Genomic DNA, 26,649 nt, shown 5'->3' with positions numbered 1-26,649 from the left:
AGCTTGCAGTGAGCTGAGATCCGGCCACTGCACTCCAGCCTGGGTGACAGAGTGAGACTCTGTCTCACAAAAAAAAAAAAGAAAAAGAAAAAGAAAATACAGTGTCACTCAGAATCAATTAAAAAAAGAGGTGCTTAGGCATAAATCCAGCAAAACATGTACAGAATTTATAAGCTGAGAATGACATAATGCTGGTAAAAGAAATCAAAGGTCTAAATAAATGAAGAGACATACCATGTTCATGGATTAGAAGACTTAACATAGTAAAGATATCAGTTCCTTCCAAACCATGTTTAGCACAATTCCTATCAAAATCTCAGCAAGTGTTTTGGAGATATAAAGAAGATTATTCTAAAATGTATGTAGAAAAGCAAAAGAATGAGAATACCTAAAAGAGGTGCTTTTTTTTTTTTTTTTAAAGAAATGAAACAATTTATTTATAAGTGCTAAAACCAGGAATCAAACTAGGACTCCCTTCAATAGGTCAGTGGATAAACAGATCATAATACAGACATATAATTGATGATTATCCAGTGATTAAAAAAAAGGACTGAGCTGCTGGGCACTGTGGCTCACACTTGTAATCCCAGTGCTTTGAGAGGCTGAGGCCAGAGGATTGCTTGAGTCCAGGAGTTCAAGACCAACCTGGTGGTAAGACCTCTTCAAAAAAAAAAAAAAGAGAGAAAGAAAAAAAGAAATGAGCCATTAAGTCACAAAGAGACACAGAGTAATCTTAAATACAGATTGCTAAGTGAAAGAAGTCAATCTAAAAAGGTTACAGGCTGGCAGTGGTGGCTTACACTTGTAATCTCAGCACTTTAGGAGGCCGAGGCAAGAGGCTTGCTTGAGTCCAGGAGTTCAAGACCAGCCTGGCAACACAGTGAGATTCCATTGCTTAAAAAAGTTGTTTTAAAAATTAGCCTGGCATGGTGGCATGCATAGGATTGCTTAAGCCTGGGAGGTGGTGGCTACAGTGAGCCATGATAGCACTACTGTACTCCAGTCTGGGGGGGCAGAGTGAGAAATAAATAAATAAATAAATAAATAAATAAATAAATAAAATACTATACAATCTCAACTGTATGGAAAAGGCAAAAACTTTGGTGACAGTAAAAAAAAAATCAGTGGTTGCCAGGGGACAATAGGAAGGGCGAGTGGGCTAAGTCAGGAAGGAAGAATAGGTGGAACATGGGACTTTTAGGACAGTGAATCAATTCTGCATGATACTGTAATCATGGATACATGTCATTATACATTTGTCAAAACTCATAGAATATACAACACAAAGTTTATTGTAAACTATGAACTTTAGTTAGTAATATTGTATCAACATAAGCTCAGCAATTGTAATAAATAAACCACATTGATGCAAGACGTTAGTAATAGGGAAAACTGGAGAGGAGGGATTGAAAGGGTATATGGGAACTCTTTGTACTTTCTACTCAATTTTCCTGTATACCTAATTGTCTTCAACAAAATTAGTTCTGTTAATTTTAAGAAAAGTGGAAAGAATCAGTTTACCTGATTTTCAGATGTATTATATAGGTACAATAATCAAAACAGCATATCAATGGAAGAATAGAAAAGTAGATCAACAGAAACAATAGAAAACCTAGGAATAGACCTACATAAACATGCGCAACCAATTACTGACAAAGGTACAAAGGGATTCAATGAAAGGATCGTCTTTTCAACAAATGGTGTTGAAGCAACCAAACATCTGTAGACAACAAAATGAACCTTGAGCTAAGTCTCACACTTAACACAAAAAGTAACTCAAAATGGATCATGGGCTTAAATTCAAACTATAACACTTTTATTTTAAAGCATAGGAGCTTGGGTGCAGTGGCACATGCCTGTAATCTCAGCACTTTGGGAGGCTGAGGCAGGCGGATCACATGGGATCGGGAATTCGAGATCAGCGTGGCCAACATGGTGAAACCCCGTCTCTACTAAAAATACAAAAATTAGCTGGGAGTGGTGGCGCATGCCTATAATCCCAGCTACTAGGGAGGCTGAGGCAGGAGAATCGCTTGAACCCGGGAGATGGAGGTTGCCGTGAGCCAAGATTGTGTCACAACACTCCAGGCTGGGCAACAGAGTGAGACTCTGTCTCAACAAATAAAAACTAAAAATAAATAAAAAAGTAAATAAAAGCATAGGAGAAAATCTTCAAATCTAAAGCTACACAGAGTTCTTACGCTTGGCACCAAAAGCAGGATCCATATAAGGAAAAATTGACAAATTAGACACAATAAAAATTAAAACCTTTGCTCCATGAAAAACCATGTTAAGAAGATGAAAAGACAAACTACAGAATCAGAGAAAATATTTACAAACTACATATTCAAGAAAGGAATAGTATCTAGAATATACAAAGAATGCTCGAAACTCAACAGTAAACAAGCAAAAAATCTAATTAGAACATAAGCAAAAGACATGAAGAGATAGTTTACAGAAGATATACAGATGGCAAACAAGCACATGAACGTGTATTCAACGTTGTTAGCTATCAGGTAAGTCAAAATTAAAACCTTTATATGGTATCACTCCATATCTATCAGAATGGCTAAAATACTAAAGTATCAACACCCAATGCTGGCAAGGTCATAGGGAAATGGGATCACTCAGACATTGCTGGTGGGAGTGTAAAATGGTACACTCACTGTAGAAAACAAGTTGGCAATGTCTTAAAAACCAACCAGGCAACTAAACATTCCACTACGACAGTCCTGGGCATTTATCCCAAAGGAATGAAAACCTACATTCACAGAAAAACCTGTCCATAAATATTTATAGCAGCTTTCTTCATAATGGCCCCCAAACTTCAACAATCCAGATGTTTTCCAATGGGTAAGAAGTTAAGTAAACTGTGGTACATTCATACTACGGAACTCTACTCAGCAGCAAAAAAAGAGCAAACTTATTATTGATTTTTGCACCAACCTAGATGAATTGCCAGAGAAATATGCTGAATGAAAAGAAGCTAATGTGAAGAAATTACATACTATATGATTCCATCTTTCCATTTGTATAGCATTCCTTATTTTATTTTATACCTTTTTTTTTTTTTTTTAGAGACGGAGTCTCTCTTAGTCACCCAGGCGCTGGAGTGCAGTGGTACAATCATAGTTTACCACAGCCTTGAACCCCCGGGCTCAAGAATCCTCCTGCCTTAGCTTCCTGCACAGGTAGGGCTACACATGTGCCACCACAGCCAGGCTAATTTTTTAAACATATTTTTTGTAGAAATAAGGTCTCTGTTGCTAGGCTGATCTTGAACTCCTGGCCTCAAGCAATCCTCCTGCCTCAGCCTCTCAAAGTCTTGGGATTACAGACATGAGCCACCATGTCTGGCCTATATCATACTCTTGAAATGACAAAACTATATAAACGGAGAAGAGATTCGTGTTGTCAGGAGTTACGGTAGGGGTGGGCATGGGAGGGAAGTGGAAATAACTATAGCAGGGCACCATGGAGGGCCCTTGTGGTGCCAGAAAAATTCTATATCTTGACGATAGCAACGCCAATATCATGGTTGTAATCTTATACTCTCTCTATATATATGTGTATAAAACTATATATATATATATAGTTTTGCAAGATGTTACTATTGGGAGAAACTGGGCAAAAGTTACAAGAGAGCTCTCTGTATTATTTCTTACAACTGCATGTTAATTTACAACTATTTCAAAATAAAAAGTTGAATTACAAAAAAAAAGACAACTTAATTATCTGCGTATAAAGAGAACATCTAGCTGGGTAAATTATGGTGAGTCCATTTAACAGGGTATGTTCAGGCATTACACATGATTATTTAAAGAAAGTATTTAGCAGTACAGACTATTAACAGTAATACTATGATGTTAAACAGAAAAATCAAGACACAAAATTATATGTACAGTATGATTGTAATTATGTTAAATGTACCAATGTTTCAGAGAAAAATTGGGAAGAAAATGTATGAAAATATTATAAGAATTATTTTTTAAACCTTTTAAAATAATGTTTAAATATGCAGAGGAAGGCAGACAACCAATGTGTGCACAGCCCTGCTATCACTACGTGAGCATGTCAACAGAGCTGCCGTTTGTCAGGGGAACAGGAGAAGAACGTGTCCTGTGGCTGTCACTAGTAAGGCAGGCTGGGGGCTCAGCAGCAGTTACTTTATTAGTTTAAAGAAAGAAATTATTTCTTTAAATCAAGGTTTCTGAACTGAGAGCCAAATTTGCTATGGGTGTCACGTATGAAATGCAAGTTTGCATTCCACCTCCTTGTTCTCGTTCTTTTTTTTTATTTTTGAGACGGAGTCTCGCTCCGTCGCCCAGGCTGGAGCGCAGTGGCGAGATCTTGGCTCACTGCAACCTTCACCTCTGGGGTTCAAGTGACTCTCCTGCCTCAGTCTCCCGAGTAGCTGGGACTACAGGCACTTGCCACCACACCCTGCTAATTTTTGTATTTTTAGTAGAGACGGGGTTTCACCATGTTGGCTAGGATGATCTCAATCTCTTGACCTCGTGATCTTTGGCCTCCCAAAGTGCTGGTTCGTTCTCGTTGTTACCACCAGTGATAACTTCTTTTGCCAGAGACCGCTTCCCCAATAAACATTCTTCCCTTTCTCTAGTATAATCAAAACTTAACTGGGCAATTGTTTACCCACCACAGTTACCAATTTGCTTGCAACTAAGGTGTGCCCATGAGATTACATTCTAGCAATAGATTGGAGTGAAAAACACATGAGCAAATTCTGTCTCATGCCCCTGACGGAAAGGGACGTGCCTCCCTCTTCCATATGTGGATATCACGGTGAACCATATTCAACCACGGGGATGAGAGCAACAGCCCTAAGGCTGATTGTTCTGCTGGACTCAGAGGACTAAATCCATCCTGGACTTTGCTTCTGAACCTCCGCATTCCATCACATTCTCTTTTTAACATCTTCCTTCCTTCCTTCCTTCCTTCCTTCCTTCCTTCCTTCCTTCCTTCCTTCCTTCCTTCCTTCCTTTCTTTCCTTCCTTTCTCTCCTTCCTTCCTTCCTTTCCCTTTCTTTCTTTCTCTTTCTCTTACTTTTTCTTTTCCTTTTCTTTTTTCTTTTTTTTTTTTCCTTTGAGACAATCTCGCTCTGTTGCCCAGGCTGGAGTGTAGTGGTACAATCATAGCTCACTGCAGCCTCAACCTCCCAAACTCCTAGGCTCAAGCCATCCTCCCACCTCAGCCTCTTGAGTAGCTGGGACAATAGGTGCACACCACCACACTCGGCTAGTTTTTGTATTTTTTTGGTAGAGACAAGGTTTTAACATGTTGCTCAGGCTGGTTTCGAACTTCTGGGGCTCAAGTGACCCTCCTGCCTCAGCCTCCTAAAGTGCTGGGATTACAGTGTGAGTTACCATGCCTGACCTAAATAAATTTTTTTCATTGATAAATAAAAAGTGTATAGATTTATTATGCACATGTTGTTTTGGAATATGTATACATTGTAGAATGGCTTTAATTGAGCTAATTAACATAGGCATTATTTCACTTTTGTGTGTGTGGTGAGGACACTTAAAAACTACTCTCTAAGCAATTTTCAAAAACAATATATTGTTATTAACTTTAGTCATCATGTTGTACATCCATTGCATCCTCTTGATGTTAATATACAGGAAGTAACTCAGACTTAGGAAATGTACTGCCAGGGACAGGAAAGAAGTATGCTGTAGTTGGAAGTACTGGTCTCAACTCCCTGTGGGGTTTATACATGTGACTCCTATCATGGTGGGCGAGGTGTACTTCTTTGCTTGGCCTTGGTCATGTGACCATGGTCAATGGGACATTAGTGATTTGATGTGAGCAGAGGTTTGAAATACATTTGCACACTTGTCCTTGCTCACCTGCATTTTGGAACCTGGGGTAGCCTGCTCATCTTAGAATGAATGATAGGTGTAGCAGACTGAACCTAACCCAGGGGATGGAAGCAAGCCAGGAGAGCCCAGCCCGGATTAATCATACCCTAGCTCAACTGTAAATGCCAAGAGGGAAATGAACACTTACTGCTGCAAGGCACCGAGATGTGTGCAATTGTTATGCAGCCTAGCTGACTGATACAGGGTGGGAAATAAACTCTAGGGCAGTATCAATGTGTGTGGCTAGTGAATGAGGTTTCCCAAAAGTAGGTGGCAATTTCCACTGTGAGAGTTTAAAGAAAGGGGCCCTCTGGCAAAGAGGACTCTCTTGAGAGCAACAGAGCAAGGTTAGAAATGGGATAACATATCTATAATGGGAAGCCCCGTGCAAGAAAAGTTCAACTTCCTTGGTGATTTTCCTTTGAACTATAGAAACAGTAATAATGGAGGATAGTTTAACTTTTTCTTCTCATCCAACATTTCTTTTTTTAAAACTGTGGTAAAATACACATAACATAAAATTTACCATTTTAACCATTTAACGTGTGCAACGCAATAGTATTAGGTACCCTCACAATGTTGTGCAACCATCCCCAGTATCCATTTGCGTTACCCCAAACAGAAGCTCTGAACTCATCATTTAGCAATAACTCCACATCCCCCCCATTCCCCCAGCCCCTGGTAACCTCTATTCTACTTCTGACTCTAAGAATTTGCCTGTTCTAGGTACCTCATATAAATGAATCACACAATATTGGTTTTTTGGCACCTCGCTTGTTTCACTCAGCACATTTTCAGGGTTAATCTATGTTGCAACATGTATCATAATTTCCTTCTTTTTTTATTATGCTTTAAGTTCTAGGGTACGTGTGCACAATATGCAGGTTTGTTACACAGGTATACATGTGCCATGTTGGTGTGCTGCACCCATCAACCCATCATCTACATGAGGTATTTCTCCCCGTGCTATCCTTCCCCCAGCCCCCACAATCCGACAGGCCCCTGTGTGTTCTGTTCCCTTCCCGGTGTCCATGTGTTCTCATTGTTCAACTCCCACTTATGAGGACAGAAAACCAGAATTTCCTTCTTTTTAAGGCTGAATAATATTTCATTGTATAGATAGACCACATTTTGTTTATCTGCTTATCTGTGGATAGACGCCTGGTTTGCTTCCATCTTTTGGCTATTGTGAATAATGCTGCTATGAACATGGGCGTACAAATATCTGTTGAGTCCCTGCTTTCAGTTCTTTGGGGTATATACCCAGAGGTTGAATTGCTGGATCATACGGTAATTATATTTTTAACTTTTTCAGGAACTGCACAACTGTTTTCTATAGGGGCTACCCCACTAGCCAGGTACAAGGATGCCAATTTCTCCACATCCTCACCAACACTTGTTCTTTTTCTATTGCTATTGTTTTATGATGGCTATCCTTGTGGGTGTGAAGTGGAGCATCTCACATTTCTTTTGCCCTTGATCCTTCCTCTAAAAGGTAATATGCCAAGATAAAGTGGTGGTGGTGGTGGGGGGGGTATCCAACTAAAGAAATGTGTAGTGTCCACCAGCGTCTGTGAGCCAGGAATGTCATTCTGCTGAGAGGACTGAGTCCATGTTTCCAGGTAGTGACCAGCAAGGAGGAACTGGAGTCCCCAGGGTTGCTGGGAGCGGCTGGGAAGAGCATGTGGCTCCATGGAGCAACCACCCAGAAGATGTGGGAGATGAGAAACAAGCCCTCTTACTATCTCCATCAACCTAGAGAAGACGGGGAGAGGCTGATAGTTAGTAGCTATATGCATGTGCATATGTACACATATTGTATATACTCATTAAATTTAAAAGTATTAAATACAATTTTACTTGTAATTCACAGGAGGGACAAATGAAGATGAAAGAACTGCTGAACTTTATGTAAAATTTTCCTCAAAACAAGAGCTATTCATTTTTTTTTAAATCCCTTTAAATTTTTGTAATTGAGTTTGTATAACCACATTGAGCTTTTTTTTTTGTACTAGTACCAAAGAGTATAATGACAAATAGTAGTTCCCTTCCATAACCTTTACCTGCTCTCCAGGCAACCATTTTCAACTTTTTTTAGTTGTTTATTTTCATTTTTGTCTGCATGTTTCAAAATTATATTCTTGGCCGGGCGCAGTGGCTCACGCCTGTAATCCCAGCACTTTGGGAGGCCGAGGCGGGCGGATCACGAGGTCAGGAGATCGAGACCATCCTGGCTAACACGGTGAAACCCCGTCTCTACTAAAAATACAAAAAAAAAAAATTAGCCGGGCGAGGTGGCGGGCGCCTGTAGTCCCAGCTACTCGGGAGGCTGAGGCAGGAGAATGGCGGGAACCCGGGAGGCGGAGCTTACAGTGAGCCGAGATCACACCACTGCACTCCAGCCTGGGTGAAGGAGCGAGACCCCGTCTCAAAAAAAAAGAAAAAAAATTACATTCTCATATTGTTGTTATTTCTTGTTTTTTAAATCTGAGACAGTCAAAACTTCCTATTAGGGAAGATAAAGATGAGATGTTTTAAAATCTTCCTTCATATACTTCTCTCCCCATATATTACATATACTAATCTTCATTTCATTTTTAGTGAAGAATGGTCTATATTTATAATGACTTATTTTGACTATGAAATATTGTCCGCTGCTGAGTCAAATTATGTAAAGTGATTATGTGTCTTTCTTGTACATTTTGTTTTTCCTGAGGTCAATCATTACTGTTTTTTCATTGGATTAGTTTTCCATGTACATATGGCTAATTTTTCCAAGTGCTCCCACAGCTCTGTTACACATCTATCCACAGTCCTATTGGTTTTTCCTCTGGAGATTTCTGTCTCAGCGTTCCCCTTCCTCTACTCCACACAAGCCTGCTACCTCGCTGTGGTTTGGGGTGCCCTCTCCCTGTCTCCTGGCTGCAGTCTCATTTCCGAGGTATCAAGGCTTTTTCCTTGGTTTGCTCTCATTTTGAAAAAGCACAGAATTCTCTAGTAACCTCCTAAGAAAAAGTACATGGGGGTAACTTTTTGAATCTTTGCAGAAGTGAAAATGGTTTTATTAATTTAATTAATTATTAAACTAACAATTTGGGTAGAAAACACTAGGGTGAAATAATTTTCCTTCACAATTTTGAAGACATTTCTCCTCTTCCTGTACTGTTAATAAGAAATCCAATTCTGATTCTAAATCTTTTGAATGCAACTTTTTTGTTTTGACCCTAGAAATATGTAAGATTTTTCTTTGTTTTTAGGTATTTTGAAATTTCTTGAGGAAATGGGTCTTTTTAAATTTATTGATTGGATGCTCAGTGGGCATTTCAATCTGAAGACTTGTGTTCATTTCTGGGAATTTAAAAAATATTATGTTTTTAATTTATTATTTCCTCCCTTCATATGCATGCTGTCTGTCTGGAATTTCTATTAGCAGAGTAACGGACGAGGTGCACTGATCCTCCGATCTTTTCATCCTTCTCTACTATTCTACCATTTTGTCTTTGTGATCTCCTTTTTTTTTTTTTTTTTTGAGATGGAGTCCCGCTCTGTTTCCCAGGCTGGAGTGCCGTGGCACAATCTCAGCTCACTACATCCTCTGCCTCCCAGTCTCAACTGATTCTCCTGCCTCAGCTTCCCGAGTAGCTGGGATTACAGGTGCGTGCCACCAAACCCAGCTAATTTTTGTATTTTCAGTAGAGACGGGGTTTCACCATGTTGGTCAGACTGGTCTCCAACTCCTGACATCAGGTGATCAACCCTCCTCAGCCTCCCAAAGTGCTGGGATTACAGGTGTGAGCCACCGTGCCCAGCCTTTGTGATTTTCTTGATAGAAGATTTCCTTGACATTATCTGTAGAGTTTTTTATGAGTGTTTTGTTTCATACATTTAACTTCCAAGAATCGTTTCTTATTCTCAGATGATTCCTTTTCCATAGCATCCTTTTCTGGTTTTGTGGCTCAGGCATCCTTTTCACAAAGGATTTCCAAATACTAGTTGTATGTCTTGTCTCCTCTTGTCTGCATGATCTGTTTCCTCAAGGCACCTTTCTCATGGCTGTTTGCTTCCATATTGGAGGCCCTCCTCAATGTCCGATCCAAGCTTGAGACAGTAACACGGTCCCTGGAACCACTGTGGACCTAAACAGCTTCTTGCCTGGTGGCCTTCACTGTAACATAACCAGGCCAAGAGGGAGCCCACTGCTGGGGTCTATGGGTGGACTCTCCTCAGTGTCTGGGGCCTTTCCAGGGTGCCACAGGGTGACTTGACAGTTTCTCTTCTGCCCGCTACAGGCATTGAGGTTATTTTTTCCATACAGCTATCACTTCATCCACTTTTCATTTTCCAAAGATTTCTGGAAATTTCTGCTTCATCTCTGTCTCTTGTTTTGTTCTCTTTGTATGGGTTTATCCCTTTTCTATTCCTTTACTGTCATTTTAAAAGTGTTTTCAGAGGCAGAGCAGATAAACACATGTGGTCAATCTGTCATCTTAAACTGAAAGCCTTAAGCATATTAAAAAAAAATCCTCATAAATTTAATAAGAGACTGTCAGAGAAAAATCACTAAATGGTACTTTTCTATATTATTTTATTATTTTTATTAACTAAACAAAAACCTACATTACATATTCTTTCCTCTTTGGTTTCAGAGCCTGAGTCTAAGCCATCATTACATGGAGTTTTGGAAATATTGCTAAAATCACGTCAAAGTTTGGCTTTTAAAATATTTAGACCACAAATGCTTTGTAGAACTTTTGTCTCTTCCTAGAATTTTAAATCCACTTTCTTTTTTCTTGTTCATCACAAAATTCACAGGCCTTCACCTCGTTAATTACATGTCAGAGTTGTACTTCAAGGTTCTGAAGAGAGCAGCTTTGTGTGACGTTGCCTATTATCTTCTCTGGGGTGTTCTTCAAGGAGCCCTTTGATTTGCTGAACTGAATCTTTTCTAGGGTCTTTTGCAGAACCGTGGAACTGGTGCCCATCCATTGCTTTCCTGGGTAAATTCCACTTTTTAGTATCCCGTATTTTACATTGAGTTTTGGTTTTGCTACATATAACTATGGTAATTTTTTAAAGAAGAGGTGCTTAAGTTGTAAACTATGTGAGTCTCTGCATGTCTAATAGCGTCTCTGCAGGGAGTTTCACCCTTTGTTTCACTCAACACATAGTCATGTTGGTCCCACTGTGGTATAAAAGTTCACCTCTTGCTTGATGATTCCGTGATGAACTTCCACCATCTCTTTCTCTGGGGTATTTTTCCAGATGGTAGACATGTCTTGAGGTGTCTGCTAAGCCTCTGAGCCAACAACTTCTTCCTGGGAAGAACCCTTTCATGCCTAGGCTGAGTGGTTTATGCTGTGTGATCCTATCCCACTGATTAGACCAAAGGAGAAAACCTAACTAGGTGTGGGACTATCTGCCTTCCTTGGATATTTGGTGTTGGCATGGGGAGAAAGCCAACCTCTCCCATTCCCAAAGCATGCAACCTTTGAGGCCATGGAGCAGCCATATTCTATCCTGTAGAAAGCAACAGAAAAATCCAGTCTGCAGAGAGAAAGAATAACAAAGCTGAACCAATAAGAGAGAAAAGGTGTCAAGGGGGTTCTGTTAGCTATTTTGGAGTTTAATTTTGGGCTCTTAAGTCTGAGATGGTAAAATATGGCAGGATATATAATAGAAATCTTTTAAATTCTGAATAAGGGCTGGGCACGGTGGCTCACTCCTGTAATCCCAACATTTTGGGAGTCCGAGGTGGTTGGATCACGAGGTCAGGAGACAGAGACCATCCTGGCCAACATGGTGAAACCCCATCTCTACTAAAAATACAAAAATCAGCTGGGCGTGGCGGCACGTGCCTGTAATCCCAGCTACTTAGGAGGCTGAGGCAGGAGAATCGCTTGAACCTGGGAGGTGGAGGTTGCAGTGAGCCGAGATCATGCCACTGCACTCCAGCCAGGCAACAGAGCTAGACTCTGTCTCAAAAAAGAAAAAAAAAAATCTGAATAAGGTAAAGAGACTCAACATCATTTCTCTTCTCATACTTTATAATTACTTGCCTAACAACCAGAGACTGGGAAGAAATCGCTTCAAGAGTGGAAAGGGAAGTAGTAGTCTAGTTTATACAATGAGAAATAAGAACAGGAAAGTCATCATTGTATAACCTGTTCAAAACTCAAAATTTTAGCAAACATTTATTGGGCACCTACTATATGCTCAGCAGTCTGCCCATCACTGGTGACATGAAGGTGAAGGGGACATAGATTCTGTCCTTGAAGCTCCTGGTCTCCAACAAGGGCCAAAGAAGTCAATGGCCAGATAACCCACGCCCAGCTAAATTTTGTATTTTTAGTAGAGACGGGATTTCACCATGTTGGCCAGGATGGTCTCTGTGGTGAGTGCTGTGAGGAATTGTAAATGGGAGTCGCATTGCCAAGTCTGCCATTTTGAGAAGGAAGGAGGATGAGGGCAGAGTAGTAGTAAAGAACCCCTATGAGATGGCTCTACCGTTTAAGCAAGAAGTGAGGATTGTCTTTGAAATGGTTAATTTTCAGTGTCAACTTGACTAGATTAAGGGCTAACTGCATACTTGGTAAAACACTATATCTGGGTGTTTCTGGAGGAGATTGGCTCAGGAGTTGGTAGACTGAGTGGGGAAGATCTGCCTGCAATGTGGGCAGGCACCATCCAATTCGCTGGACCCTGAATACAACAAAAAAGGCAGAGAAAGGTAAATTCTCTCTCTCTCTCTCTCTCTCTCTCTCTCGCTCTCTCTTTCTCTCCTGGAACTGGGACACCCTTCTCCTGTCCTTGAACATCCGAACCCCAGGTTCTCCAGCCTTGGATTTCAGAACTTGCACCCGTGGTCCCCCCATGGTTCCCAGGACTCTGGCTTCTGACTGAGTTCCACCATCAGCTTCCCTGGTTCTGAGGCCGTCAGACTCAGAACCACGTTGGACTGAGCCATGTTGCTGGAAAGATGGAAGGGAACGAGGTGCCCAGTACTGCATGCCTCTAAGATGCATTGGGTATTTCCTAGTGTCTCAGTGTAACTATTTATAGTATCCCTTCTCTCTCAAAAATTGCATGGATCACCCTTGGTAGCATCAGGACTGGAAAGTATCTAGTGCATACAAATGGCCAACAGGTAAATTAAAAGCTGCTCAGCATCACCAATCATGAAGGAAATGCAAATCAAAGCCACAGTGAGCCATCATCTCACGCCTGTTAGGGTGGCTCATGAGGAGTGAGAAAAGTGCTAACAATGATGTGGAGAAAAAGGGGACTCTTACATACTATTAGAAGAAATGTAAACTGGCTTAGCCATATGGAAGACAGTATGGAGGTTCCTCAAAAAATTCAAAATAGAACTAACATATGATTCAGGAATCAGACTTCTGGTCATAAACCCAAAGGAAATGAAATCAGCACCTTGTAGGGGTACCTGCACCCCCATGCTCACTGCAGCACTATTCACCATGGCCAAGATGTGGGAGCAACGTAGTGTCTATCAACAGATGAATGGATAAAGAAACATGCTGCATATATACGATGGAATGCCAGTCAGCTTTAAAAAAGGAGATCCTATCATTAGTGACAACATGAATAAACTTGAAAGACATGGTGCTAAGTGAAATAAGCCGGTCACAGAAAGGAAAATACTGCATGATCTCACTTATATGTGGAATATTACAAAGTTGAATACAAAGCAGCAGGGAGTCGAATGATGGTTGCCAGGGCCTGGGAGGGGTTGAGAATGGAGGGATACAGGTCAAAGGGTATGAAGTTGCAGTTACACCAGGATGAATAAGTCTAGAGATCTAATGTACAGCATGAGGACTATAGTTAATAATACTGTATCGGGCTTGGTGTGGTGGCTCACGCCTATAATCCCAGCACTTTGGGAGGCTGAGGCGGGTGGGTCACCTGAGGTCAGGAGCTCAAGACTCGCCTGGACAATGGGATGGGAAGCCCTGTCCCCACTAAAAATACACAATTAGCCAGGCATGGTGGTGCATGCCTCTAATCCCAGCTACTCGGTAGGCTGAGGCGGGAGGATCACTTGAACCTCTTGAATCCGGGAGGCAGAGGTTGCAGTGAGCAGAGATCGCACCATTGCACTCTGGGCTGGGCAAAAAGAGCGAAATTCTGTCTCAAAACTAATAACAATAATAATAATACTGTATCATACACTGGAATTTTACCAAAAGAGTAGAAGAAACATATGTTAATTTGCTTGACTATAGTAATCATTTCATTGTGTATTTCAAAATATCATGTCGTACACTTTAAATACTGTTTTTTGTTGTTGTTGTTTTTTGTTTTTTGTTTTTTTTTGAGACAGGTCTCACTCTTTCACCCAGGCTGGAGTGCAGTGGCACAATCATGGCTCATTGCAGCCTCTACTTCCTGGGCTCAAGCGTTCCTCCTGCCTCAACCTCCTGAGCAGCTGGGACCACAGGCACACACCACCACACCCAGCTAATTTTTAAAATTTTTTGTAGAGACAGGGCCTCCTATGTTGCCCAGGCTGGTCTTGAACTCCTGGGCTCAAGCCATCCACCTGCCTCAGCCTCCCAAAGTGCTAGGATTACAGGAGTGAACCACCGTGCTTAGTCTACAATTTTTATTTTTCAAAAAAGATTATAAAAACGAATCCAGTGAATGTGGCAGATCGAAGGCCCCTGGTGAGGCTGGTTTCTGTGGGTGAAGCGTGGGAGCCAGGTTGCAGTGTGAGAGTGAGTGGAAGTGGAGGCGATGAAGGTGGACGCGCCTTACAGGAAGCTGGCCACCAGGGGGCAGACAGCAGAGAGCTGTTGACTGCCTGGGCTGGATAGACGGGAGAGTTAACCAGCTGATGAGAAAAGTCAGTGGAGAGAGAGAGGGTGAAGGTTGGGTGAGATGGCTGTCATTGTGTCCTCTTGGGAAGGAAGTCGGTAGGGATAGGAGTATGGACAGGCCGTCGTCTGGGGGACAGCCTCTCTTCCACTTGGATGCTGTTATGGACTAAATGTGTCCCCACTAAATTCACATGTTGAAGCCCTACCCCCAGGGTGGCTGTATTTGGAGGTAGGGCCTATAAGGAGATAATTAAGGTTAAATGGCATTGTAGTAATAGGTCCTAATCCTATGGGATTGGTGTCCTTACAAGAAGAAACACCAGAAAGGGCCTTCCCCTCCCCTGCATCCACACACTCATTGGCAATGCCACATGAGGACAAAGTGACCGTGTGCAAGCCAGGAAGAGGGCCCCCACCAGAGACCAAACCCTGCAGGATCTTGATCTCACACTTCCAAACTCCAGAACCACAAGATCAATTTCTTTAGTTTAAGCCCCCAAGTCTATGGTATTTTGTTACAATAACACAGCTGACTAAGACAGACAGGAAGGAAGGGAACAGAGGGTACAATTTCGACACACCTGCAAGGGCAAGATGTTGGTTAGAAGTTCATCCAGGTAGTCTCAACTCTTGGGAAATGGAAGGCAACCCATCTGTTGAACATGAGAGGGAGGCGGGAGGTGAGAAATTTGAAAGACACGTGGCCATCAGGAGCACGCCTGAGAGCCTCTGGTGAGGGAAGTAGGGTGGAACATGGTGGGATCTGGTGATGACTCTGGGAACCTCAGGAGCCTGCAGCACAGTGGGCTAAGACTCTGGGACATGATGAATCAGAGATGGCCCTCTCCAAATGCCATCCTTGGAACAGACACACCATGTAGAGGCTGGGTGGGCCCCAGGAGTCCACAGGAATGCTGAGAAACCTTCTGTTTGTAATGTAAGCAGGTAGATAGCATCTGAGTATTGTAGTTTTACCTTGAGCAGGAGGTTGTCCCAAAGCCTGAGTGAAGGTCAGTGGTGAGAACTCACAGCTTGCTAAGAGCAGGGATGCAGGGACCAAACTGGGGCTCACTGCAAGAGGCTGTTCTGGTGGTGGAGCTCGAATCCCAGATATTAAATCTAGGCTTTCTAAAAGGGGGTACCAGGAAGAGGGGCTATGTCCTCCCTCGGCATGGTAGGAAATCTGGGGCCCTCCCAACCTGGATGGGGATCATGAGGACAGGGTGAGAAGCTCTATGGGAACTCCAAAGGGTGATAATGCCAAAGCAGGTGGACTCCTCTTTTTCTGTTGCCTTTTTTTCTTTTCTTTTTTTTTTTTTTTTTTTTTGAGACGGAGTTTTGCTCTTCCTGCCCATGCTGGAGTACAGTGGCACGATCTCCGCTCACTGCAACCTCTGCCTCCTGGGTTCAAGCGATTCTCCTGCCTCAGCCTCCTGAGTAGCTGGGATTACAGGCATGTGCCACCACGCCTGGCTAATTTTTTTGTATTTTTAGTAGAGACGGGGTTTCTCCATGTTGGTCAGGCTGGTCTCAAACTCCTGACCTCAGGTGATCCACCTGCCTCGGCCTGCCAAAGTGCTGAGATTGCAGGTGTGGGCCACCGTGCCCCGCCTAGGTGGACTCCCCTAAAGAGTTTGGGAAATGATGCCTCCTCCTGTTGGATTTTATGACCCCATGATCATTTCTGGGCCCCTCAATAAACGCTGTGTGTAACTCAGTTTTTTTTTTTTAATGTTTCACAAATTGATTAGTTTAAATGAAAAATTAATGCTATTTTGAAGTTTGGGAATTTTATGACAGTCCCTTGGGCACCAGAAACCTGGAGCAGGCCTCTCTTTTGGAGCAGATGCATGTGCTGGTTAAGAAGCTCTGCGGCAGCTCACACCTGTAATCCCAGCACTTTGGGAGGCCAAGGTGGGAGGATCAAGAGGTCAGGAGTTCAAGACCAGCGTGGCCAATATAGTGAAACCCTATCTCTACTAAAAAATACAAAAATTAGCCAGATATTGTGGCGCACGCCTGTAGTCCCAGCTACTCAGGAGGCTGAGGCAGGAGAATCGCTTCAACCTGGGAGATGGAGGTTGCAGTGAGCCAAGATCTTGCCACTGCACTCCAGCCTGGGTGACAAAGTGAGACTCTGTCTCAAAAAAAAAAAAAAAAAAAGAAAGAAAGAAAAGAAAAAGAAAAAAGAAAAGAAAACAAAGGTTTTGGTTTCTTCTTTCAGGTTTAGGTTTAAGGTCTCATGTCACCATGTCCAGCTAGGTGGTGTTAAGCAAATGGCCTCACGTCTCTCCAAGCATCCGTTTCCTCATTTGCACCATGGGGCTATTAACTGTTGATGTGAGTGTTAGTGTTAGGAGGGACTCAGCAGACTCTCTGGTGAAAAATAAGAGTCAATTAAAAGAGCCTTCATCATCATCATCATCATCCTTCACTTATTAACTTCAGGGATAATAAACATTTAAAAAGAAATCCGCAAATACTTCTTCAGAAAACTAGAAAGTGTTTTTCCAGGTACACAAAAAAAATCCCCATTGACCCTCCTCTGAAAAGTCATCAATAATCAGCTCCCAGGCTGGGCATGGTGGCTCATACCTATAATACCAACAGTTTGGGAGTCTAAGGCAGGAGGATCACTTGAGCCCGAGAGTTCAGGACCAACCTGGGAGACATGGTGAGACCCATCTCTCAAAAAAAAAATAATAATAATAATTAGACGGGGATGGTGGCAGGTGTCTGTAGTTCCAGCTACTTGGGAGGCTGAGGTGGGAAGATCACTTGAGTCAGGAAGTTAAAGGCTGCAGTGAGCCATAATTGCACCATTGCACTGCAGCCTGGGTAACAGGGCAATTACCAGTTCTGCAGGCAATGCTTGCAGGCCTTTCTAAGGTTCTGCTCACTGTGCAGCCACAGGGCTTGTCAGCCTCTGGGTCCAGATGCATGACAGGACAGGGCAGTGACCACCATGTACTGAAGGCTTCCATGTGCCAGATCCCGTACTTGGAATTGTTATACTTCTTAGCCATCAACTGAGGAGGGATGGAGACAGGAGGGGGAAAGAAGGGAAGGGAGGGTGGAATAGATCAAGGAACCCATTCTCTGCAGAAGTCCTTTGTCCAGTTTGGAGACTGGTTTTCATCAGGCACACCTGTTTCCATTCTCTGACTCAGATGCCCTATCACCAACCCCACTGCCCCAAACCCAATGTGAAATGAATACCTATTGTTAGTCCTATCTGTATATCTGACCTGAAACATGACAACCTTTAAGGCAGTGGTTCTCAAGCAGGGGCAATTTTGCCCTCCCTATCCCCAGAAAAAATTCGGCAGTGTCTACAGATACATTTTCTGTTGTTACGGTTTTAGAGAGATCATGAGCTCCTAGAGGGTAGCGGTCCATGATGCTGCTAGACATTGTACAATGCAAGGACAGTTCTCACAATAGAGAATTATCTGGCTCCAAATGTCAATAGTGTTAAGAAACTCCGCTGGAAGGAAAAACCAGCCCCACACACCTCACTTAACTCACTAAGGTTAACAAATGGGCGGTTTGCCAAATGCCATGGATTAAAAAGCGCTACCTTGAGTGACTCTTTTTCTACGGCCTGACACATTTCTGTACAATTTAGCAACTAAAGAGTCCTTTCAAGAAATGATTCTTCGTTATTTGTTGCTGGATCGTCATCATTTCATTCAGTCATCCACGCATTCATTCAACACACACTCACTGAGCTCCCTCTTACACTGGTGACAGACTCTAGGGATAGAAGATGAACAAGATGAGGCTCCATGCTCAAGTTTAAAGTGTGTGTATTAGGGTTTGGAGGACAGATGTGTTAGTAAATAATTACAGTGATGTTCCAGGTAAAAAGTTCTCATGAGATGCATGGGGGTGGGGCCGCAGAGCGGGGGTGTGCTCAGTATTTCTTATGGGAGGCCTCAGAAAACTGCCCCATTTGGCCATCACCACTTTTTGGGTTCCACTTACAAGGGTCACTTCTGACGCCTCCCTATATGGAGTAGAGGGAGAGTGGTAATAAGCAATTTGCCCTCAGTGACCCCCCTCCATTAGGAAGATGCCTATAATCCCCCTCGAGGGGGAGCTTCTAATGAATAAAAAATTATTTGAACACACTTAGATTTCAGAATCAAATGTCTGACCACCCAGAGTCAAACAGAAGGAAAGCAGGGCTCCAGAGGCTGGGAAATATTCCAACCAAAGTAGGTCAGTTTCACTCCTATTTATTACAGGAGTTCTCAGCCAAGAAGTGTGAGATATAAGGTCTACAGAAGCCATAAAGTAATCCCAGGACCACGACTTCTACACAGAAAACCATCTTATGATTATGTAAGACAGTAATGCGCAGTGGCTCATGCCTCTAATCCCAGCACTTTGGGAGGCAGAGGCAGGCGGATCACCTGAGGCCAGGAGTTTGAGACCAGTCTGACCAACATGGAGAAACCCCATCTCTACTAAAAATACAAAAAACTAGCTAGGCATGGTGGTGTATGCCTGTAATCCCAGCTACTCAGGAGGCTGAGGCAGGAGACTCGCTTGAACCTGGGATGCGGAGGTTGCAGTGAGCTGAGATCACGCCATCGCAGTCCAGCCTGGGCAACAAGAATGAATTCCGTCTCAAAAAAAAAAAAAAAAAAAAAGAAAGAAAGAAAGAAAAAGAAAAAAAGGAAAAAGAAGGGGCATAACAGACAGAGCCCTGGATGGTTGGGAATCAAGAGACCTGGGTGCTATCCTTAGTGGGTTAAGTGGGGTGTGTGGGGCTAGCAGAGCTGCTAGTCCTGGCTCTGCTACTAACTTGCTGATGTCGGGCAGCTCCCTTCTCTCTGAGGGTCTCAGTGTGCTCATTTTAAAAATAAGGGATTGGGGCCAGAGCCTAATGAAGCATCCTTCCAAGGTACACTGAAGACTTAAACCAAGGGAAGCCTCTCATTTTCCCCTTCCACTTATTCCTGTGATAATCCAGGAATTTTCTTGAGACAAGAATGCAGACTGAACCTCAGTCCTGCACTCTAGGTACCAGTTATGACAGTCTCAGAGTCACTGCAAATACTTAAGAAGGAGGCTGGGAGGGTCCCAAGGAAGGAGCTATTGCCTCTCCTACCCCTAGCCACGGAATAACACACCTCCAGGCTCTTCCTGGCTTGACACTGTCCCCAGTATCCCAGTTGGCATTTCTCCAAATTGGGAGTCAAAACTCATGAGTGCATGCTGTTGCTCTAGCATCTTCCAAGGCCAGCACTGCCACTGAAGAGAGGAGGCTCCACCGTGGAAAGGGAGTTCCAAGCAAGCTCCAAATTGCACTCATCCCAACTACTGCTGCTGAAAGTCTTGGGGCTACCAGAAAAATGAGCACCTCCTGAGTGTCAACACTCTGGTGGGCTCTGGGAGCATTGGTTTTCCTTATAATCCAACCGGAAGGGACTACGGGAAGACAAGGAGGTTGGACACCAGGAGACTTGCCCAGGACAGACATCAGAGACTCAACTGGGTCCCCAAGCACTTTCCCTAAGGAGCTTCTTGGAATAGACGCCTTGGGGACCAGTTTGGAATGCTAGTGGGAAGGGATGATTCTGGAATCTGGCCCCCACCTCTAACCCCCACTCCCTCCCCATTCCTTCCTTTCTGCTGGTCTGGGTGGGGCCACTCTCTTTATCACAGATCCCAGAGCTCCGAGAGGCCCGAGACTCCCAGGAATTTCTGTAGGAAAGAAAAACAAACCACCCATCCTGCCGCTATTATTATTATTAGTAGTAGTATTTTCCTCCTCCAGCCCCTTGCCAGGACCTGGCTTTGGGGAACAGCAGCACCCAGCAGCCACCAGACACGCAGACATTAGGGAGCCGCGTCCCACACGAAAGGATGTGGGGAGAGTGGCAGACGGTCCCATCGCAGACCCGGAAGCTCTTGCCGGAGCTCCCTTCAGGTTTTCCCATCTGCAGCCCGTGAGTGTGAAAATGTCAAGGTTTGGGGGCAGACTGATACTGATGTGGGTTCCAATCCTCTTCTTCTGACTTGGAGCAAGAATTGTTATTCGCCCTCTCATTTCCTTTCCTTGTCTATAAAGTGAGGATGGTAATAGCATCCTCGAAAGGTGATTGAGAGGTTTCAAGGAAAGATTGGAGGCAAAGCGCCCAGGACACAATAGGCACTGCCCGGGGCGGCTCCAGAATTTCCGTCTAGGAGGGTATCAGAAGCCAGGCTAGAGGAAGGGGTGGGTGTAGGGCACGGGGGTTCATCTTGGAGCTGCCTTCGCCTGGCGCGCACGAGGTTTTTCTTTGGGAAGGGGTCCCTCCGGAGAAGAGCTGGGAGAGATTAATGTTGGGCGGATTGGCAGGGAAGAGTCCCCATTCCTCAGCGGAAGATCTGCTAGTCCCCTCCACCCGCATCCTGCCGAGGCCGGAGAAGCGGCGAGGCTGTCGCTCCCGGGGTCCCCTAGCCTTCAGAAGGGGGCAGTACTCACCGAGTGCGCGGCGCAGACGAGCAGCACCCGCAGTAGTAGCTGCTGCAGCGGCGGCGACAGGTGGGGACGCATGGTGCCCGCACGTTCCCCGAGGGCGCCCCGACGTCCACCCGCCCGTGCCCTCTGCCCACTCGGGAGCTCAGTGCCCCGCGCAGGATCCCGGGCTCCGGCCGGCCGCTGCGCCCAGAGGAGCCATGGCTGAGCCACCCGACCTGCGGCGGGCCCGGGGACTGCTCCTCCTCGGACCAGGTGGCCGCGCGCGCTAAGCCGCCCGGCCCATTGATTAGGACGCTGCGCCTCCGGCGCGCTTCCTCCACCCGGCGGGGGACTGGCTGGGGGCCGGCGCGGAGGCCAGCAGGGGAGGAGGCAGCGGGAGGGCGCGGGGGCCGGAGTAGGCTCCCGCAGGCTGGGCCCAAGCTGGAGGAGGCCAGGAGAGGGCACGCTGGCTTAGTCTTCCACGCGGCAATCCCGCACTACCCCGGGTCCAGAAAGAGCACTGTTTCTGGAGTCCACGGACCGAAGGCGCAAGCTCGCTAGGGGGTCGGTGGGCAACTTAGGTCACCTTTGTAAGCCTCGGCTTTCTCAGCCCTAACAACACATCTGATAATACCCACTCTCAGACTGAAAGTTGTGACACAGTCAAGGCCCATTGCATCTATTCTCCCCGGACAGCTACTTGCACTTTATTTCCGATTTTCTGTAATTTTTTCTTAATTATTGAAGTCATCAGCTCTCATTCCATGAAGTTTCACTCCGATGAGCTCCTCCTTTGATGATGACCAAGGAAGGTCTGTGGTACACTCAGGCATCTGGGGACTGTCCTGAGGATGAACCGTCTGGGAAGCTATTTAAGCCTCAAGCAGATAGTCCCAGTAGCCCACTCCAAGAGTGCTCCCTATCCTGGAGTACAAGGCGCCCCAGATGGCCTTTTTTTACTGTCACATAAAAAAGAGGGTTTCACCATGTTGCTCAGGCTGGTCTTGAACTCTTGGGCTCAAGAGATCCTCTTACCTCGGCCTCCCGAAGTGCTGGGATTATAGGCATGAGCCACTGAGCCCAGCGCTAGATGGGTCTTGTAAACTCAAGTTTTCTTTGTCTGCACTGGTGCCTACTCCCTTCCCTCTTCTCTGTCCCCCTTTCTTTATCTTTCTCCCAGGCACTTGAAGTACATCAGCTCATTTAATTCTCCCCCAAACCCCTAGGTGATATGTTGCCCGTTTGACAGAGGAGGGCATTGAAGGTGGAGGAGGTTTCATTACATGTCTGGGTACTGCAACTCAGAGGCTCAGACAGGAAAGCCTGGATCTACCCTTCCATGGCTGACCTGACTCTCTGTAACTGGCCTCTACTCAGACGGCCATGCAGCTGGTAAAGTAACAATGTGCTCTTGTCCTTAGCAGCCTTCCCTACCAGAAGAGACTGTTAATAAATCAAGGCTGGTAAATCCCAGAAGAAATAAAAGGGAGGAAAATCCATTCAGCTTCTAGGTCCAAAATCAATGCTCAGTACACATCAAACCTAAAGTATACATAATCACCAACTTCCTTCTAGAAACTCTTTCTACATAAATACTCACCCAAGGGCCTAATGAAATGTGCAAGGATGTTTGCGGAAGCACTGTGACAGTGGCAGGAAATGAGATGATATATGGGGAGAGGGAACCACCCTTATTTCTTTCTTTCTCATGGGCAGCAGTCATTACTATAATGCTCCTGACTTGTTTCTACCCCTTCACCCTCTCTCTGTCTGTCTCCCTCTCTGTCATGCGCACCCACACACATGCATGCATGCACGTATACGCAGGTGAGACCAGCTTACATGACTGATGCATTCAGAATAAGGAACTGGCATGAGTTCCGTCCCCTCCTCTCTCCTTCCTTTGACAGTGTGCCCCGCTACAGAGAACCTGTAACTGGATTTCCCCGGGCCAGGCTGTGATTGGTGGTCGAGGCTCTACTGGAACTGGTCCAGTACCACCAGTGACAGGGTAGTGGTCTCTCTAATTCTGGAGTTTAGTTAGGAAACCGCTTGCCCACAAGTACAAACCACATTCCGCAATACTGACTTTATAAAGTGGTATTTGACCCCATCTGTCTTGATCTTATTTCTCAATTGGTGCAAGATTCAGGCTGGAAAGAAAAATGTTATTTCCTAGGCTCCTTGAACCTCAGCATCCTAAATGTCCATCGCAAAGGGCGTGAGGTAAGGATTTGCAGTTTTTACTATACAGACTTCTGTGTTGTTTGAATGTTTTCTGTAACAATGCTGTGTATGGCTGTTTGGGGTTGAAATAAATAGAAAGAAAACAACACAAAAATGCAATCCGTGCTTTATACCAGAGCCTCATGATATCTGATGAAAAAGCAAAACAACATTAGTTCTGGGCAATTCAATAAATTTCTGGCCTGTAGCAAGCCATTCTTGCTTAAACGGGAAGCTCTGCCTCTCGGAGAGTTGAGAAAAGGGATTGAAGTGCCCCTTGAAAGGTCCTTAAAACCTGCCTGAAACAACAGTTTCACAATAGGGGTAGAAGGGAAGAGGTAGGAAAACTAACCATATATTTACCATCTATCGTATGCTGGGGAGTCTGTTAGGAAGCTCGGGTGTGTTATCATATCCAGTCCTCCAAGACCATATAAGAGATGGGAACTTGAGGCTTAGGAAAGATAAATGCTTGCCTCCATCAGCACAGCTAATAAGGGGAGGAGCCAGGATTTGAATCCAGGACTGAGCCCAAGCCTGTGTCGTGAAGGAAACCAAATATTTCGCCCCAAAATATACTTATTTGACATACTTTGAGATGACTGTTCAGAGGGCCTCCAAACAGAAGCAGCCCTGCAAAGCTGTCTTTTATTGGGGAGATTGCATCTGGAGACAGAACTCTGCACTGATGCAGCCGGGCTTTCTCTGTGGAACCTCCCCGTGTCCAGATCTAAGAAAGGTTAACTGAGAGTTAGATACCTTAACGGTCTGAAAGACACATACACACACACCATTTGTCCTCTCTTAGGCCTCCTACCTGTGAGGTTTCATCTGTATAACAAGCCCAACTTTACCAGCCAGGCCTCCTCTTCTCCACCACCCCCCAACTTATTTTGCCACACACCATAAGCCCCCATTCTTCCTGTAACTTCAAGATGGTATATAAAAGTGTCCGCCCCCTGGCCATTTCTTTGAGTTCTTGTATTTTGAAAGACTCCTGTGCACATTTTGAAATTTACATGCCTTTTTTCCTATGAATCTGCCTTTTTTTTTTCAGTTGATTTTCAGTGGAACTTCAGAGGGCAAAGGAGAAGTTTTTCCTTGGTGCCTACAGCTCTTTACACAGTACTAGGATTCCTCTCCAACATGGAGATGGTCTCCTTATACTTAAGGCTTGACAAGCTCTTTTGTGCACGTCTTCTTACTAATTGAAAGAGCTCTGTGAGATAGGTAGGGGCCAGCAGGCAGGGGCCTGGCAGGAGAAGGAGAAACTGTTGCTCAAATGGTTTAATCAAAGGGAGTTTAATGAAAGGACTATGTGCAGGGCATAGGCAGGAACCAGCAAGGGATGGTGAGGTGGAGGGATCGGCAACAGGAGGTCTGAAGGGTGATGAAGACTCTCCTTGCCTGAAGTTTAGTCAGGCTCCTCTAGCCCTCTTCCCAACTAAGCCTCCACCTTGGCTCCCCGTCCTGTTTCCAGTTTCCCTAGCCCAGTCTCGGTGAGGATCCTGTGAAGTGAGTTTAGGAAGAACTCCTACTCCACTCTTGATATCTCATCACTTTTGATATCTGCTTCGGTTCCTCATTCTCCACCTTTGATATTTAAGCCCTTGGTCTGTCTTTAGCAAGAATCCTATTTAGAAGGTTTACAGGAATCCTGCCAGCCTTGATATCTCCTCTTAGTAATTTTCCATCCACTGACCCTTACCATGCTCCTTGGCTGTAAATCCTCACTTATCCTGGTTGTATTTGGAGTAGAGCGATTGCTCCTCCCCATTGCAAAGCCCATGTTGCTATAGTCTTGAAGGAAATCATCCTTACCATTTTAGCAAGTGTCGGAGTAACTTTTTCTTTAACAAGGGACAAAGAGCGAAAGCAGTGCTTCTAAAAGCTGGCAAGAGTTGTTCTTGGGAGAGGGGTCACCTGTAGGAGCTGTTGGGGCTCAGAAACTCTTACCCCAAAATATGGCGTTTGGACATGCTGAACTGAAGAAGGCTTCAGGTCTCTCTGACCTTCCCCTCTACACCCCTGCCCCCACCCTGCTAACCCCTGTCTCTCCCAAAGCATAGGATGAAGTTTTTCCCTCAAGTTCCTTCATCTGCCTAAAGTCAGGGCCCACCAAGAACCATTGTTTTTCTTCTCCTCCCTGGTATCTCATCATCTATTGCAGAAAAGAAGACCAAGAATGTAACCACACCTGAAGAGACCCTTTTACAAGATGTTTGTGTCTCAGACTCATTCAATTCCAAAGGAAGCTATTTACCAGTTAATCTCTGTTTCCCATCCATTCCTTCTTCTTAGAAGTCATGTCGCCCCTCAACAGAATGACCCTTCTACCCCACTCCATAACCTGTATTGCCGCAATCTAAGCCCACCATTCTTTCTGTAACCTCAAGATGGTATTGAGAAAACTGTTATTTGAGGAATGCAAATCCTTTTAATCATCAGGCCCAGAAAGACATTAAAATGAGACCATATTCACATCTTTCTCCCCACTTTGACCTATGTATTTATCTTTATCTTTTTTTTTCTTTTATTTCTTTCTCTCTTTTTTTGTTTTTTTTTTTTTGTTTTTTGAGATAAAGTCTGTCTCTGTCACCCAGGCTGAAGTGCAGTGGTGCCATCTCAGCTCACTGCAACCTCCTTCTCCCGGGTTCAAGCAATTATCTTGCCTCAGCCTCCTAAGTAGCAGGGATTACAGGTGTGTGCCACCACACCCAGCTAATTTTTGTATTTTTAGTAGTGATGGGGTTTCACCATGTTGACCAGGATGCTCTCGAATTCCTGTCCTCGAGTAATCCTCCCACCTTGGCCTCCCAAAGTGCTAGGATTACAGGTGTGCGCCACCACGCCCGGCCTATGTATAATTTCTTGAAATCACTTGCTATTGCCACAAATAGCTACAAATTAACCTAATAATGCCACACTGGACACTATAACCCATACACTATAGCTTACCACGTATAACCAAACACTAATCAATGCTATTCCTGTAAACCAATGAGAATTCTGAACAAACAACTTTGCATCAGCCCGTTCCCCGTCCCTCTTTTCTGCCTTTAAAAATTCACTTGTAACTGCTGCTAATTCAGAGCAACTTGATTCTGTGCTCCCGGATTGCAGTCCTCAAGCTTGGCCCAAATAAATGCTCTACTTATATTAACTTTGCCTCAGCTTCTTCCTTTTAGGTCGACATATCTGGCATATGTCAGCAGGATTCAGCGTGACTCCTCCAGACCAGCTGGTG

General features: G+C 44.4%; 1 protein-coding gene across 1 annotated transcript in view; it reads right to left on the bottom strand.

The window, feature by feature from the left end:
* Nucleotides 1-21,532, bottom strand: part of SCTR (secretin receptor) — an 81,275-nt gene extending 59,743 nt beyond the window's left edge. The window contains exon 1 of the mRNA XM_011983434.1: nucleotides 21,201-21,532. Coding sequence (XP_011838824.1) covers nucleotides 21,201-21,272 — 72 coding nt within the window. The 5' untranslated portion in view covers nucleotides 21,273-21,532. The remainder of the gene's footprint in view (nucleotides 1-21,200) is intronic.
* Between the last annotated feature and the right edge of the window lie 5,117 nt (nucleotides 21,533-26,649).

Source organism: Mandrillus leucophaeus, unplaced genomic scaffold (assembly GCF_000951045.1).
Source record: "Mandrillus leucophaeus isolate KB7577 unplaced genomic scaffold, Mleu.le_1.0 Scaffold25, whole genome shotgun sequence".
Taxonomy (NCBI): domain Eukaryota; kingdom Metazoa; phylum Chordata; class Mammalia; order Primates; family Cercopithecidae; genus Mandrillus; species Mandrillus leucophaeus.
Note: the sequence above shows the minus strand (reverse complement) of the source record. Positions and strands in the feature narration are given on the sequence as shown.